This window comes from Hemitrygon akajei, chromosome 4, assembly GCF_048418815.1.
Source record: "Hemitrygon akajei chromosome 4, sHemAka1.3, whole genome shotgun sequence".
NCBI classification, from domain to species: domain Eukaryota; kingdom Metazoa; phylum Chordata; class Chondrichthyes; order Myliobatiformes; family Dasyatidae; genus Hemitrygon; species Hemitrygon akajei.
Window position 1 is genome coordinate 167,065,393 of NC_133127.1, and position 17,641 is coordinate 167,083,033.

A 17,641-nucleotide genomic window follows, 5' to 3' on the forward strand; every position below is an offset into this window, starting at 1 on the left:
CAACACTTCCTTTTGTAAGTGGTATATCTAACATTTTACCTAAACAACCATTTTTTATTAAAGGCAACAGTCTTTACATTGATAAAAATCAATGTTTTCCATTTGATCATATCCATTTCCTTCCTACAAACGCTGAAAGCCTTTTCTCCTGTCAACCGCTGCCATCTGGTGGCTGTTTAGTTTGTGCTACGTGTTTTAAAATCTCTCCAATGGTTATTTAGGGTATTATGGCTACATCTTCTATGATTAGCTTAAGTTTAAAGTACTCTTCTTTATATTATTTATAAATACCCATTACTTACAATCAACTTCACTGAATTTTATGAAAAGCACAAAAATAGTCTTTAAAGGAACAACTGCACAAATATAATGAGGTGAGCTGATTTTTAAGAACATGCTTCCTCACTAATACTATTCCTGTATAGACTTTTTATGTACATCTACTTTTTTTATGTAAATCCATTATAAAAGAATACTAATTGTTATTTACTAGAGGACTTAATACAAACCTTGGAATGTCTTAGAAAGCCTGAAGACTAGATGTACAACAATAATTACAGAATTTACAAAATACAAACTTTATTTTTGGAACACCACATTCCTGCAGTTAGTTGATGCTATCAGATATGCAATAATATTTTCCACAGTGAAAAATCACCGAGACTGGAAACAGATTAACAATTGCCAATGTCTTTGTTCCAATAACTATTATTATACTCACTTAAATTCCTGGACTTCTCCTTAAAAACATGATGCTCGCATTATTACATTTAGGTGGTCATTATATATTTTAGAAAACTTAATTTAGGCTTAAGAGATTCAGAAAGCAAAAATATTCTAAGATTGCACAATGAGAAAATAGCTCCACATGACCAAGCATATCCTGTTAGAAACCTTAGCCATTGAGTGCTTGACCCCAAATGAAATGACTGACCTCACAGGATATGTTAGAGGTTAAAGGTTATTCTCAACTCATAGAACATGTCAAAGGCAACATATCTGATTGAAGCCTATGCTCACCCCGAGGTCAAACCATTGCATAATTGTATCTGGTAATATATGAATTGCTTCAAATTCAAAACTGTTAAATTTCAATAACATACATCCAGATAAAAAGTTCCAGGAAATAATGTAAATGCTTCAGCATCCATTCCTTTCATTACATTTGGAATTTTTAAAATAAGTTCTACGGCATTAAATTGAATGTCTAAGGGTCCTTTAATAATAATATTTTATTATTAAGTCCGTTATTATACAAAATGCAGAGTGAAGTTAAATAAATGGGGTTTAAGACATGTTGGTAAAGTAACTGATAAAAGTAATGCACAGGGTAAGAACAATATTTTACATGTATTACCTACTAAATTGCTAACCCAGATCTTAACACTAAATAGAAAACTGTTGACAAAATGGGTATTAATTAACACCCAGGTTCAAACTTGTTCCTTTTGCTTCAACTCCATACTTCAATAACTGATTTTGACTTATCAGGTTAACATGCAGTTTTTATATAGAGTTTAAAATATTCTTTTTATTTTCCTCCTTCATTCCTTGCTACAATATTTATGCTGGGGTATAGTGCACAGATGGCCGATACCTTCCAATACTAATTCAAGACTCTAATTTTCATCTTGCTTCTCAAAAATAACATCACATGATCATCACAGCAAAGCTCTGCTTTGTCCTCTTTTGACATCAACACAGAGCCACTTTCAATTTGAATTACTAAGTAGCAATCACAAGGAGGAATCTGGTCAGTTTGTCCCACATCCTAGGTCAAGGACACCGGTCCCTGCTGTTTTCCTGGCTAACGTAATTTAATTAAGCAAAAACTAAAGAGCAAATGTAATCATACAACAGGATGTATTCACCTATTCAGTCATAAGATGATTCAACGCAGTATTTGCATCTGCATTAAAATTCATTCAGGACTCAAGGCAATTTCAAGTTGGGTACATTTATGAACTTATAATTCAAGATGTTTAAAATCATAAAAATGTTCACATTATTATTAAGAGTGTATTTAAAATTAGTAACTCTATTTTTGTGATAACAAGAATACTTCAGTGGGATAGCAGGAAATACATTTTAAATAGTTTTTTCTCTTTGAAATTGCTTCTTTCTCTTTTAATTTGCTTTACTCATATCAGACATCATTATCTTAGCTGCTAGGCAAATGGGTCTTGTTTCTAATCCTCTGGGGGATAAAATGGTGCATGTTTTGGGTTGGCTCATCAGTGGATTTTTCTCCCCACCATGAGATTCTTTAAGTGTATCCTATGCTTTATTATGTTAGAAGATTATTGTGGACCATATACCTTGAGCTATTTGCTACCAGTAAATTACTGCCTTTCACCTTTTGCCACAAATTTGAAAATAGATTACTCTTTTTAACCAGGTACACAAAAGCAAACTACTGTGATCATTGGAAACCTGAAACAAAACAAAAAGTGCTAGAATACTTAGCATTTTATGCTCTTATACGAATTACTAAACAGTTGCTATTTTAGGTGCCTATCAGCTATCATGATGTACAAACAACATCCTAACTGATTTGCTAAAATTCATTAGGAATGTTGCAGTATCTCGTACGTTTATATTCTGGATAGAAAATGGAGAATACAAATGATCAAAGTAAAATAATAAACAATTCAAATGGAAAAATTACTATCTTCAGCATAATGAGATTACAGCAATAAATCAATTACCATATGATTTTTGTTATATTTGAGATTAATAATTCAAATAATAATTCTGATAGCTAATCTATAGTAAATGAATAAGTCAATTACTCTCCCAAATAAAATGATAGTAAATTCCTTGGAGATTTTTGATTTTGTTGAAAATCAAATTGTAACAATGATGCTGATTTGAATTTCCAAACTAGACTAATTTTAATAATTTCCAAATGTAGTCATATTAACCATTTAGTAAAATAAATTTACTGTAATGTCAGACATAAACAGTGCTACCAAAGGACCATGAAACTGATATAAAAGCTTGTAAATACACACAGGAATTTAGATTACACGGATACAAGCTATATAAACTATTTTATTTGTGGTATGTGTTAAAATTGTTAATGTTATTAATGGCCTTTCTCAAATTCTTCAACACATGAATTAGAAAATAGAATTCTCCCTGTGAAAAACCTTTTTTCCTCTTTGAATCAATGCCTCATTTCTTTCTTTGCTTCCCCTGAAATTTTTTTATATTCATTGCAAATATCTCTCAATGAAAAAAAATGACTGAATAACAGCACAACAAATTTTTGACATGGCTTTGTGTCCATAAGAAAGCGTATCCTTGAAACTAAGATTTAAATAGAAATAAAAATGTGGTTTTTGAATCTCTGATTTGAAGTAAAGCAGGTACTTATGGTCATGGTCTAACCTTTCAATCAACACTACAAAATTCCACTCAATTAATTAAGGCACTTTTAAAGAGAAAGAAAGCATGTGATAACATCTGTCATATTAGTTACTACTGAGAGGAGGCTATTTAGCTCATCGAGTTTATGCCAGTTCTCCAATCAATCCCATTCTTCCACTTAATTCACTAAAACACGTCCACCCTTTCACTGCAACCCCTCAAATCTCTCACCAGTCAGCTATGCGGATAAGTTACAAGAGCCAATTGGTTAAAGTGAAAGGGATATAGGAGGAAACCCACATGGTCACAGTGAGAATGTCTAGACTTCACACAGGTTGCTTGTCACAGCAGACACTTTACCTGTAGTGCCATGGTGCTACCTCTTATCACCTTTCATTGACTCAAAGCATCCCAAAACACGTTATCGTCAACAGTATGGAATGTAGTTCCTAATGAAATCCAACAGCAAACTTCTTCATTTCAAATTAAAGCCATGCAATGTGATTCAAGCCCTTGGGATCCTACTGTACGTGTGGAGTTCAGGTTGTAATGATTCTGAGAAAAGTCAGCCCTTGGCCTTGAGTCAGATTGGACTAGGTCAGCTCTGTATAAATAAATGAAGTAATCATCCCCAGTTGAGTTCCTGATGAAATGCAGACCACTTGTTAAAAAATAAATCCCAAACAAAGTAAACTGAACCAGCATCGCTATTGATTGCCTGCCTGTACTCTGTCATTGGATTGAAATGATCCCATACAACACAAATTAACATGGACATTGAAATGCCCTGCCATTCTCCAGCCTTTTAGCCTGATTGGTCAAGGGGCAGTGACAAATGATTGTCTTTGCTAAAGTATGGAGAGGATAGGATGAGTGGAACTGGGCTGGAACTGATCAAGTGTTGGAGCTTCTGAGTGATAAGTGAGCTGCAGGAACCTCTGACACTAGCCAGAATGAGGAATAATGTTACATACTTCAGTTCCTGAGTTCTAGCAGAGGTTTCATACAATGGACATCCTGGAATATTAATGTGAAATGTTGGTGCATTCAGATGGCTGTGTGGTGGTGTATATTCTGAATCCATGGTACAGGGCTCAATGATTTGGAGAGATGGGAGACAACTTGACTAAGGCAATGTGGCAAATGGAATAGCTTGAAGGTGGGGCTCCACCAAGGGCCAATGCCTGCATGTAAGCCCACAGACCACTACAGAACTGGTAAACTCCAGATTTGAAGTTATAGGCTTTCTTAACTCAAGTAGATCTGTCACCTGCTACAAAAGAAAAGAGATGATTGTCGCGATGTGCTACACACAGTGCTGAAATAACGACACGCAGTCGGTAAGTCGTTTCGAGACTAGTTTATTCAAACTTCGCGGTGCTGGCATTTAAATCCCTAGCGCCCACCCTCTCCGGGCAGAAATGATGTCAGAGGTGCATTACCAAAGTCTCTCCCCGCGCGCTGGCTATTTGTGAGCCGGTTCGACTGCGCAGAAAGTGGGTCACCACATAAACCCCCCCCCCCCCCCCCCCAGAACCGGCGATACACCCCCCAATGTCCACAGTCTGGATCAGCCTCTGTTTGGGAGGTCTGCCTCTGCGCCGTGGTGCCTGAACCTTGACCGGCTGCACCAAGTCCACATGGGCTGGTTTGAGTCGGTCCACCGTGAAAACCTCCTCTTTCCCCCCAATGTCCAGAACATACGTGAACCCGTTGTTGTTGATCACCTTGAACGGCCCCTCGTACGGCCACTGTAGCGGCGCCCGGTGTCCGCCTCTTCGTACAAACACAAACTTACAGTTCTGCAGGTCTTTGGGTACGTGGGTCGGGGTCTGTCCATGCTGTGAAGTCGGTACGGGGGCCAGGTTGCCGAGCCTTTCACATAGCCTGTCCAGGACTGCTGCAGGTTCTTCCTCTTGCCCCCTTGGGGCTGGTATGAACTCTCCCGGGACGGCCAGGGGTGCGCTGTACACCAACTCGGCCGACGAGGCATGCAGATCCTCTTTGGGCGCTGTATGAATTCTAAGCAGGACGCAGGGAAGCTCGTCCACCCAGTTAGGTCCTCTCAGGCGGGCCATGAGAGCCAACTTCAAGTGACGGTGGAAGTGTTCCACCAGTCCGTTCGACTGTGGGTGGTAGGCAGTTGTGCGGTGTAGCTGCGTTCCCAACAGGCTGGCCACAGCCGACCACAGGCTGCAGGTGAACTGGGCGCCTCTGTCGGAGGTAATGTGGGCCGGTACCCCGAAGCGTGCTACCCAGGTTGCAATCAGTGCTCGGGCGCAGGAATCGGCAGATGTGTCGGTGAGTGGGACTGCCTCTGGCCACCTCGTGAACCGGTCCACCATAGTTAGGAGGTACCGTGCTCCTCGGGACACTGGTAGGGGGCCCACAATATCCACATGAATGTGGTCGAACCTCCGGTGGGTGGGTTCGAACTGCTGCAGCGGGGCTTTAGTATGCCGCTGCACCTTGGCTGTTTGGCACTGCGTGCACATTCTGGCCCATTCACTGACCTGCTTGCGAAGTCCGTGCCACGCGAACTTGCTGGAGACCAGCTGGACGGTTGTCCTGATAGATGGGTGCAACAAACCGTGTATGGAGTCGAAAACTCGCCGCCTCCAGGCTGCCGGGACGATGGGGCGAGGTTGGCCGGTAGCCACGTCGCACAGGAGGGTCCTCTCACCTGGGGCTACGAGAAAGTCCTGCAGCTGCAAACCCGAGACTGCGGTCCTGTAGCTGGGCATCTCGTCGTCTGCCTGCTGCGCCTCCGCCAGTGCTGCATAGTCCACCCCCAGGGACAGGGCCTGGACAGCTGGTCTGGAGAGTGCGTCCACCACGACATTGTCCTTTCCCGAGACATGCTGGATGTCCATCGTGTACTCGGAGATGTAGGACAGATGTCGCTGCTGGCGAGCCGACCAGTGATCGGACACCTCCGTGAATGTGAAGGTCAACGGTTTGTGGTCCGTGAACACGGTGAACGGCCTGCCTTCTAAGAAGTACCTGAAATGCCGGATTGCCAGATACAGTGCCAACAGCTCCCTGTCGAAAGCACTGTATGTGAGTTCGGGTGGTCGTAGGTGCTTGCTGAAGAACGCCAGGGGTTGCCAGCGCCCCTCGATGAGCTGCTCCAGCACCCCACTGACTGCTGTGCTGGATGCGTCCACCGTGAAGGCGGTCAGAACGTCCGTTCTGGGGTGCACCAGCATCGCGGCATCTGCCAAGGCTTCCTTGGCTTTAACGAAAGCGGCCGCGGCCTCCTCATCCCAAGTAATGTCCTTGTCTTTACCCGACATCAGGGTGTACAAAGGGCGCATGATACAGGCTGCTGAGGGGAGGAAACGGTGGTAGAAGTTCACCATACCAACGAACTCCTGCAGGCCTTTGACCGTGTTGGGCCGGGCAAAGTGGCGGATCGCGTCTACCTTGGCAGGCATAAGTGTTGCCCCGTCTTTGGTAATCCTGTGGCCCAGGAAGTCAATGGTATCGAGACCGAACTGGCATTTGGCCGGGTTGATCGTGAGGCCGAAATCACTCAGGCGGGAGTAGAGCTGGCGGAGGTGGGACAGATGCTCCTGACGACAACTGCTGGCTATAAGGATGTCGTCCAAATAGATGAACGCAAAGTCCAGGTCGCGTCCCACCACATCCATTAGCCGCTGGAACGTCTGTGCGGCATTCATCAGGCCGAACGGCATTCGGAGGAACTCGAACAGGCTGAACGGGGTGATGAGTGCTGTTTTGGGGATGTCTTCAGGGTGCACCGGGATTTGATGGTATCCCTGGATGAGGTCTACTTTGGAAAAGATTCTTGCCCTGTTCAGGTTTGCTGCAAAGTCCTGTATGTGTGGCACGGGGTAGTGGTCTGGAGTTGTAGCCTCGTTCAGTCTGCGGTAGTCACCGCATGGTCTCCAACCCCCGGCTGCTTTGGGCACCATGTGCAGGGGGGAGGCCCATGGGCTGTCGGACCTCCGTACGATCCCCAATTCCTCCATCCTCTTGAACTCCCCCTTCACCAGGCGGAGCTTTTCTGGGGGGAGACTTTGTGCGCGGGCGTGGAGGGGTGGTCCCTGGGTCGGAATGTGGTGCTGTACCCTGTGTCTGGGCATGGCTGCCGTGAACTGCGGTGCCAGAATCGATGGAAAGTCCACCAGGATTCTGGTGAATTCGTTGTCCGACAGCATGATGGAGTCCAGGTGTGGGGCTGGCAACTTGTCTTCACCCAGGGAGAACCTCTGGAAAGTCTCGGCATGTACCAGTCTTTTCCCTTGCAAGTCAACCAGCAGGCTGTGAGCTCGCAACAAGTCTGCCCCCAGGAGTGGTTGGGCCACGGCGGCCAGTGTGAAGTCCCACGTGAACCAGCTGGCGCCGAACTGCAGCTGCACTGTGCGGGTGCCGTAGGTCCGTATCGTGCTGCCATTTGTGGCTGTCAGGGTGGGTCCTGGCTTCCTGTTGCGGGTGTCGTACCCCGTCGGGGGCAAGACGCTGATCTCTGCTCCGGTGTTGACCAAGAAGCGGCGTCCCGACTGTTTGTCCCAGACGTACAAGAGGCTATCCTGGTGGCCAGCCGCCTTAGCCATCAGCGGCAGCTGGCCCTGGCTCTTGCAGGGTGGGCAACAACGGTGGGCTTTTGTGCCCCACTGCTGGTGGTAGAAACACCGCTGTTCACTGGCCTCCTCACTCCTGCCTCTGTGTTGTGTGCGCCCCCCTGCTGGGCCTGGTCTGGTAATCTGACGGATGGACACCACGCTCTCCCTCTTGGCTTTCCACAGCACGTCTGCCCGGGCTGCCACCTTCCGGGGGTCGCTGAAATCTGCGTCAGCCAGCAGCAGATGTATGTCCTCGGGCAGTTGCTCCAGGAACACTTGCTCGAACATGAGGCAGGGCTTGTGTCTGTCAGCCAGGGACAGCATCTCGTTCATCAATGCTGACAGCAGCCTGTCTCCCAAACCGTCCAGGTGAAGCAGGCAGGCACCTCGCTCACGCCGTGAGAGGCCAAAGGTCCCAATGAGCAGCGCTTTGAATGCTTCATATTTGCCTTCTTCCGGGGGCGACTGTATGAAATCCGCAACCTGGGCGGCCGTCTCCTGGTCAAGGGCGCTCACCACATGGTAGTAACATGTGGAATCAGAGGATATCTGCCGAATCTGGAACTGGGCTTCTGCTTGGCTAAACCACACGCGTGGTCGCAGCGTCCAGAAAGTCGGCAGTTGTAGCGAAACTGCGTGAACAGATGAAGAGTCGGTCATCTTTGGTCCAAATCCCATTTGGACCGTCGGGGTCACCAATGTAGCGATGTGCTACACACAGCGCTGAAATAACGACACACAGTCAGTAAGTCGCTTCGAGACTAGTTTATTCAAACTTCGTGGCGCGGGCATTTAATCCCTAGCGCCCACCCTCTCCGGGCGGAAATGATGTCAGAGGCGCATTACCGAAGTCTCCCCCCGTGCACTGGCTATTTGTGAGCTGGTTCGCCTGCGCAGAAAGTGGGTCACCACATGATCATGTTGACCAGACTTTAGACCTGCTCTCAATGAATGAAGTCTATCTGAACCCAGCTTGGTACAATTTTACATTTATTGTATTGGGACAAGTACAGAATTAGAGCTGATAGGGACTTTTGTTGTTATGATTCAAAGACAAGTTGCACCCACAGGATTGTGAGCAACAATTAATTTCCAGTAGATCTTGGTCACTTGACCTAAGACTGCTGGGGCCCAATTATAGTCAGTGGGTTTGGAGAAACGTGCAAAACTTTTGTACAAGCAATTATCTATTTGAAGAAGAAGAAGAAAGCCCTTAACTCGAAGTCGAGTCATCGGGACGCCATCATGACAGCCTTTTTTTTAGCAGGCTTTCTTATTTTTACGAGGCCGAGTTGCTAGTTCGATGCTCAACCCAGCACGGATGGGAAGCGTGCAAGGGAGCCGGCTGGATTCGAACTCGGGAGCCTTCGCTCCGAAGTCCAGCGCTGATGCCACTACGCCACCAGCCGGCCAAATTAACTACTTGGAGAAAGTCTAAAACCTACCCCTGACTGTGAAAGAGGCCAATGCTTCTCCACAAGTAGGGATGGAAAAATTAGCTTGCCACTTTAAGTACTTACAGAGAAAGAAAAACAGTGAAAATAAAAGTCTTAAAGTAGAAAATAATGGAAATACATTGTAATCCTATTGATTGTAATGCATCTTGACAAAAGGTTACTATCCAAAACATTAAAATATTTTCTTCTCAGATACAACACACCTGCAGTATTTACTGCATTTGTTTCAGTGCCACTCATAGTAAGTGGAGACAACAAGAACGGATCTCATGCTCAGGCTATTAACAAAATGAACAACGGAAAGACATTCAAAGTTTACATATCCCTCACTCTGTCACACTTCCTGAATTTGTCAATAAAATGAAATAATTACAAGAAAAATTTGAAATTTCATCTAGCTGGCACTCATGTATATTTGTGGAATATAATATATCACTAATATATTGAAGTACAACATGACAGCTCACTGGTACTATAGATGAGTTTATGCATGGTGTCACTCATTGTACCTACACTTTTAGGTGAACTGTACATGTGCTGAACCACAACAAATAAGATGTATCATTTTCTAATGTTATCACACTGCCTCATATATATATATACATACACACACAGTTTAGAAAGCTTCCCATAATCTACATTATGTAAATCCTGAAACATGTTCAAATTGTAACCAAAACCAAAAACCATGAATTTAGCTTCGATGAATTGAATTATCATTTGAGCTTCCTGTATTTTGTACACTAAAAGATAAACATCTTGCAACATTCAATGAAATAGCAGTTTTGAACACTCTTCCATCCTTTTTTGTACACTGATTATATGCCCTGTTGGTGCAGCCTTTCATTGATTATATTATGGTTATTGGACTTACTGAATATGCCTACAAGAAAATGCATCTCAAGATTGTATATGGTGACATATAGGTACTTTGATAATGAATGTACCTTGAACTTCAAGCTTTGTATTTAGAAATCTAAATAATATAAGATTTGTAGAAGATGAATATATGAATATGATTTAGGTAACATATTTGCTGGTATTATTTTAAGCTCTTGTTTTGTGTGTCCATCTACTGGTGTTACTTTTGCTTTTAAACCATCTGTTGTATTTCCTACTAATTAACCTGAACTGAAGCAATATCTGTGGTGTTCCAAGATGAATTCCTGGAGAAATCCAGGTTCAGCGCACTCCATATTTTTATTGTGCCCAGATTAAGTCATCATGTTTTCGGCACAAATTTACTTTGCATAACACAGAAAGAACTTGGAATGGCTCAATATATTCCTTGTAGGTTCACACAGTGCAAATGACATCACCCACAAATGCATTCACGGGCTATCTCCACTCTCAGATAGATTAGTAAAAGGATAAGGGGAGCAAATGACTGTGCAATCTAATGGTGAATGTGAGCAGCTTTGGGCACCTTATCTAAGAAAAGACGTGCAGGCATTGGAGAGGGTCCAGAGGAGGTTCACAAGAATGATCCTGGGAATTAAAGTGTTCAAAGGTTCATTTAATATCCAAATATGTGTACAGTATATGTATTAGGGATAATGTAAGAGAAGCGCTTGATGGCTGTGGGCCTGTACTCACTGGAATTATGAAGAATGAGGAGGAATCCCATTGAAACCTATTGAATATTGAAAAACCTAGACTGAGTGGATGTGGAGAGGATGTTTCCTATATTGGGTGAGTCTAGGGATGAAAGGATACAGCATCAAAATAGAGGGATGTCCATTTAGAACAAAGATTAGAAAGAACTTCTTTAGCCAGAGGACGCTGAATCTGTGGAATTCATTGCCAAGGACAGCTGTGGAGGCCAAGTCATTCAGTCATTGAGTGTATTTAAAGTGCAGGTCGATAGATTCTTGGATAGTCAGGGTATCAAAGGTTACAAGGAGAAGGCAGGAACATAGGGTTGAGAGGGATAATATATCAGCCATGATGGAGTGGTGGAGCAGACTCCATGGGCTGACTGGTCTACTTCTGCTCATTTGTCTTACAGTCTAAATGATGTGGCACAATAAAATATAATTAGTGGAAATTATAAAACACTTCTATATTTATATAAAATGGTCAAAGTTTTCTTTTAAATGTTCAGTAATTCCGGTTTTCCAGCTCCTAGGGTTATTCCAGCAATTGCTTTGGTGAGTAGAGAGTAAGAGGGCAGGACAGAGAACATGGATGAGAGACCAGGATACTCAGGGATTTATCTGAATCTTCTTAAGAAGTACAGTACCTTGTAAAAGTATTCACCCCAACCCTTTGTTCACATAAATGGGTATTACAACCAGGGATTTTGATCAATTTAAATGAGGATGTTAATACAGGGAAAATTGTAAAGCATGAAAAACTAAAAATTCAAAAACTACAATGTCAGTAGTTCAGAAGTTTTCATTCCCTTTCCTCAGTACTTATTTGAACCACCTCTCACAGTTACTACAGCCAGTAGTATTTTTTGGATAAATCTCTATTAGCTTTGCACAACGTGATGGAGCAAGATTTGCCCATTCCTCTTTATAAAATCGCTCAAGCTGTGCCAGGTTGGTTGGGGTGTGTGGTGAACTACATATACCTGTCTGGACTGCTCCTGTGGCTCCTCCCACAGACCCCTGCTGACTGCTTCTGTGGCTCCTCCCACAGACCCCCCGCTGACTGCTCCTGTGGCTCCTCCCACAGACCCCTGTATAAAGGCGATTTAGGCCTGATGCCCGGCCTCATTCTCCAGGATGTAGTGTTGTTCATTCTTCCAGTCAATAAAAGCCGATATCTCGCTTCTTACGTCTCAGAGTGAGTTATTGATGGTGCATCAGGGTGCGGTGGTGGAGAGCAATCCTGAGGTGATGTTCGATCGGGTTAAGGTCAGGTCTCTGACTGGGCCACTCAAGGACATCAATTTTCTTCATTTGAAGCCACTCCATGGTTGCTCTGGCAGTGTGATTTGGGTTGTTGTCCTGCTGAAACAGGAACTTCCTCACCAGTTTAAGCTTTTTGGTGGAGACTAGCAGGTCTTATCCAGGATATCTCTGTATTTAGCAGCATTCACATCAATCCTGACCAGAATTCCAGCTCCTGCTGCTGAAGTTCCCAATTGAATGATGCTACCTCCGCCATACTTCACAGCAGGGATGGTGTTACCTGGCTGATGCGCAGTATTAGATTTACATCACATGTATCAGTTTGTGTTGAGGCCAGAAGTTTCCACTTCAGTCTCATCTGATCCCCCTTCCACATCCTTTCAGTATCCTGTAAGTGACACTTTGCAAAGTCTTTATGGGCAAGGGTATGTTTTTTTTAAAACCAAAGCTTCTTTCTTGCCACTCTTTCATAAATACCCTTTTTGCACAGAGCCTTAGAAATGGTGGAGCCATAAACTTCACCTCTAGTTGCAACCACTGACCTCTGCAGCCCACTCAGAGTGACTGTTGGCATCACCATAGTCCATCTTGCAAGGGCCATTTTTCTCTGGCGACTCAGTTTAGAGGAGCAGCCTGAGCCAGGCAGTGAGACTGTGGTTTTGTATTCTTTCCACTTCCTCACAATGGACTACATTGAGCTCCAAGGCATGTTCAGTACCGTTGAGATGGTATTGCACCCTTCCCCAGATATGTGCTTCTCTATTATCATTTCCCTGACTTGTCTTGAATGCTCTTTTGGCTTCATTTTGGTTTGGTCTGTTGAAAATCTACCATATCGTTGGACCTTGCAGAGAGCGGGAGTGTTTATTCCTACGTATTCATTGAAACAGGTGATCCTCCAGTTTTCTACATTGACAAATTGGGTGAGTTGATAAGGTAATATATAGTATTACACCTGAGGAAAGTTAACGCAGTAAACAAAGGAGATAAATACTTTATCAGCCCCACAGTTCTGGTTTTTAACTTTCAGTAAATTGTTGACAGGTTTTGTAATTTTTCTTTTGATTTCAAATAATGCGCCATGTTTTGTAGATCAGCTCAAAAAATTCCTACTTCAATATATTTAAATTTAGAAAACTAGAGAGAAAAGTATGAAAATAGTTGTGGAGGCTGAATACTTTTTCAAGGCACTGTAAGTTCAGTGTAGCTTTGAGATAGGCTGCTATTCATATTTTGTGTGGGATTTAATTTTGTTCATTTTGTCAGTGGCTGTGGGATAAGAATCAGGTCAGGGAGTAAAGGTCCTCCTCTCAGATCAGATCTCTGGAGATTTGATGATGCTGTGCATGAGGAGAGGTAATTAGATTAGTGGAGAGAGGTAGAAGGCCAGTCCTTTTGTGTTTGGGGGAGGGTGTGTGGGATCTGCCAGGCAGCCCTGTTTTTTTTTTGGACATGGAGCAAAACTCCTGTTACCACTTGTATATAAATAGTCCATAAAATCATCCAATTCTTTCAAAATTCAGTTCTTCCTCACTTTCAGTGGCTGGCTTCCCAAGAGCAGGAAACCCAGCAGTCGGTACATATTAATGGATTAAATGCTAAAATTAAGACATGTGGCCTCATGACAAAATCTTTCACACAAGCAAGTTCACACAAGAAAGTACGTTCAGTTCCTGATGCAGCCTTTTCCGGTAGAGCATCTGTCACAACTCCCACCTGCCAACGTATGTTAAGATCAGCCACTGTCTGCCCCTCTGAGTAAATGTTAAACCACAATTATACAACAGAACGTGATGACAGAAAATTACAACAATCTTTCAAGTTTGGTTCACTCTGCCCTCCATGCAATTCCTACTGGACCAGTCATGAAGGGCTTTTTCATCCATTCAGCATCCTATAGAAATAGTAAAATGGTAAATGCATGAAAGGTATCGAGTATCCATTTAGCTGGCCTACAGAAACTGTATGAAGCTATGTGAATCGAGGTGGGGGTGGGGATGTCCTGTTTATATCTCTGTGTAGAAAGCAACCTTTCTTGAAAAGGTGTGTGTTATGGTTTCCTTGAATTTTACTCTATATTTTCTCTCTCTGTGGCTGGGGCATGAACAATGGAGAAAAGTAGGCACTTGGTGCAGAGCATACAGGAGGGAAACTTCAAGTGTCGTTGGATTTTGGTCAAGATCGCTACAAAATTGGATTTGGTGTATTCATTGAAAGAGCTTAAATGGTTAATTATTATTGATGCTTACTGCTATCACAGACACTCCAGCCGTGGTGTTGTTAGGTTTGGGGCCTGTATTGAAGTGCTTCTGCAACTTTCCTGCCACTGAGAGCTGATACTCATTTTCCGGTAATCCGTCATCCTAAACGAAGAGAGGAAAAACAAACATAAAATCAGCCATTAAGTGAAAAATATCTGTTTGAACATTTATTGAAACTTTCTAAGTATCTTAATCTAATACCATATAGAACCGAGTAGCAAGTTCTTTTTTAATACTTTGTGACAGGTAAACAATATAGGTTTAGGAACTTAGCAGCCATTGTCATCAGCAAGTCAGATAATGAACAGTTAGCTTATGATTAAAGTATCCTATTATACTGTCCAACAGTAGGCCAAAAATTGAACATTAGTGCCTTACATCACCTTATACCCAATTAGTACAAAAAGGGGCATTTTTATTCCAATAATATAGATTTCATTTCATTTTTCAACTTTGCCTATCTGAGATCGGACTCCCTAATCAATGTTATGCATTATCCTTAAAGCTGGTAAGAGTCCACTTTGATTTCATCCATTTGAGATAGACTCAAAGGCATTTCCCTGAATGACAAGAAATTTAGATACTTCCCATTCCTTCCAAGATAATAATTTTTAAGTTTACACTATATTATGCTATTTACTGCAAAATAATTGAAATCAAGAACTTATTATTCCCGCAATACATAAAATTAAGTTCAAACACGATAGAACACCTTATCAGCATATCTTTTTCACTATGGATATTCTGATAAAACTGCAATTACACGTTTCTGTGCAATAGAATTACATGATTTATCTGAATCGTATTTCTAGTAGTATACTTCTAATTAAAATATCTTGACTAATATTGGCATTTGTACACCAGCTGTGCAATAGGCCAAAGATATGAAACTATGCAGTATTGTGTAACTCTATTTGTGATATATTCTTGTGTTTTCATTGCCTTTTCATTGTTTATAGAGATACATTCCCAAACTACTTCTGCAATATTTCATAGGAGAATTATTACCACAATTATCTAGCCATCATATCCATCTATCCCTCCAGCTGTGGAAATATACTTCAGTCATAAAACTGAAATATTCTGTGCGAGCACATGATGAAAGCATCAGTAAACAAGACTTACATTCACCCAGGGGTGGTCCAGTAGCTGCTGTGCAGAATATCGTTGTTCTATATCAACCTGAAGCATCATGGTGATGAGCTCCTAAAAATAAATGCCAGATAGGTATTATGAAATATCACGCAAAGATTAGAGATAACTATTTACCTGGATCAGCAAGGAAAACATTAGGAAGCAATAATTCATTAGTCCAGCAAAGCAATTCTTCTGTATTTCATAATAATTGCCAACTATTCCTAACCTAAGTCATAGAGGTACTTATATCAGGAAATAGATAACAAAACAGATATACAAAGGGTGTGCACAGGAATTTTAATTTGACCAGTTTTGGAGATATACCTTAAATAAAAGCACATTATACATATATATATATATATATATATATATATATATATATATATATATATATATATATATATATATATACTAAATGAATATTAAGCATGCCATTGCCTCTGCTGCTCTATTCATCCCTTTCAAGTCACCTTTCAGCACCACCAACCCCAAATCATACACTAACTCTTGGGCACACCCCTGCAGAGAGGACACTATACTGTCACCAAACTGTTACGTCTTCATATATATTTAGATTAAGTTTAAATAAATGCCAAACTATATGGTACTCTTCAACACAGCTCTCACTTCCCTCATTTCCTTCAATTAATCTACATCTGAGTCACATATTGCTTTTTTTTTAGTGTTTTTGATCCTCCCAATCAACTTCAGTGAAATGTTTAAGAACTTACTCCAGAAATATTGTTCTGACAAAGTTTTAAACCGAGCATTCTGGAAGATAACTGCCAGGTGAATGAAACTATTCTCCTGATGATTACAGAATGTGCCTTAAAGTTGAGCTGTTGGATTGCCAAGCTTTCAATTACGTTGAACTTTTGATCTGAACTGCTATAATCTATGCTTTGCCATTTAAAGCAGTAAGAAAGTCAACTATTTTTCCTATTGGTAACTGAAAATTGGAAATGCCCTAAATAATAGAACTTTGTTAACACTGTCATGTTTAGATTCCAAATTTTGGACCTATTAATCAATGAAACTCAAAGAAGTGGAAACATACCACTGTGTTCAATGAACTCGGCAACACATTGGGCCAATTTATGCTCTTTTGCATCAGACAAAATCTTTAAACCATCACAACTACATACACAGTTCCAATTTCATTTTAAAGTAACAATGTTTATAATCAATTCTTTTTTTTTTACTTTTATGCTGGTTTATATATGTCTGGTTCTCCTAACTACAGTATGTTTTGCTTTGTCAATTAAAAATCAATTGTTCTGTTTATTGATATTTGAAAAACTATTCAAAATCCATTCATCTTAGCCAGTTAGATTTGATATAATTACCAATGACAATATATTACATTTATTAAACCTAGTGCCATTCTAGTGCGGTACATTCCATCCTTTATTATATATAAACATTTCAGAAATCAATATTAAATTGAGTCAGGTCAGAGGGAAGTCTAGCTTTTGTATCCAGGTAAATGAGCTCAATTAAATTAATTATTGATTTATGATCATATCAGTGTCATCCTTGCCATGGGATCAGTAATCATTCTTGAAAATATGGAAACAACCACATCATCTCACATGCTTTTCTAACTCTCTGCATCCACTTCAGTCAGTGATGTTCATATTAAACTCTTCCATCAATTATTAAACAGCGTAATGCCTTTTAGTATATTGTAGTGCTGTGAAGTATTAAAGTACAATAATAATAGCTTTTAAATGCAGTGAATGGCTGAGAAACATTTTTGTAGATTTTTGTAATTTTTGAATTATATCACAGTAAATCCAAGGCAGTAACATGACCTCAGCTTTCCCAACACAAACTGAAGCCACAATGACATATTACCATGAGGCTGGGGGAATCAGAGCACCGTGAAAACTAACTGAAGTGCTTCCTGAACGTCGATGACACAACTGCAATGACTCCCCATCTAATTGTTACTTCCTCACCCA

At 41.7% G+C, this 17,641-nt stretch overlaps 1 protein-coding gene across 5 annotated transcripts in view; it reads right to left on the reverse strand.

The window, feature by feature from the left end:
* dclk1a (doublecortin-like kinase 1a) overlaps positions 1–17,641 on the reverse strand; it is a 281,096-nt gene that overhangs the window by 24,645 nt on the left and 238,810 nt on the right. For 4 of the 5 annotated variants that reach the window (XM_073043890.1, XM_073043891.1, XM_073043894.1 and 1 more), the window contains 2 exons: positions 15,666–15,746; positions 14,529–14,642 (listed from right to left, as the gene is read on the reverse strand). In XM_073043890.1, coding sequence (XP_072899991.1) covers positions 14,529–14,642; positions 15,666–15,746 — 195 coding nt within the window. Of the gene's footprint in view, positions 1–14,527; positions 14,643–15,665; positions 15,747–17,641 lie in introns of all 5 variants that reach the window. The other variant, XM_073043893.1, reaches the window with a different exon arrangement.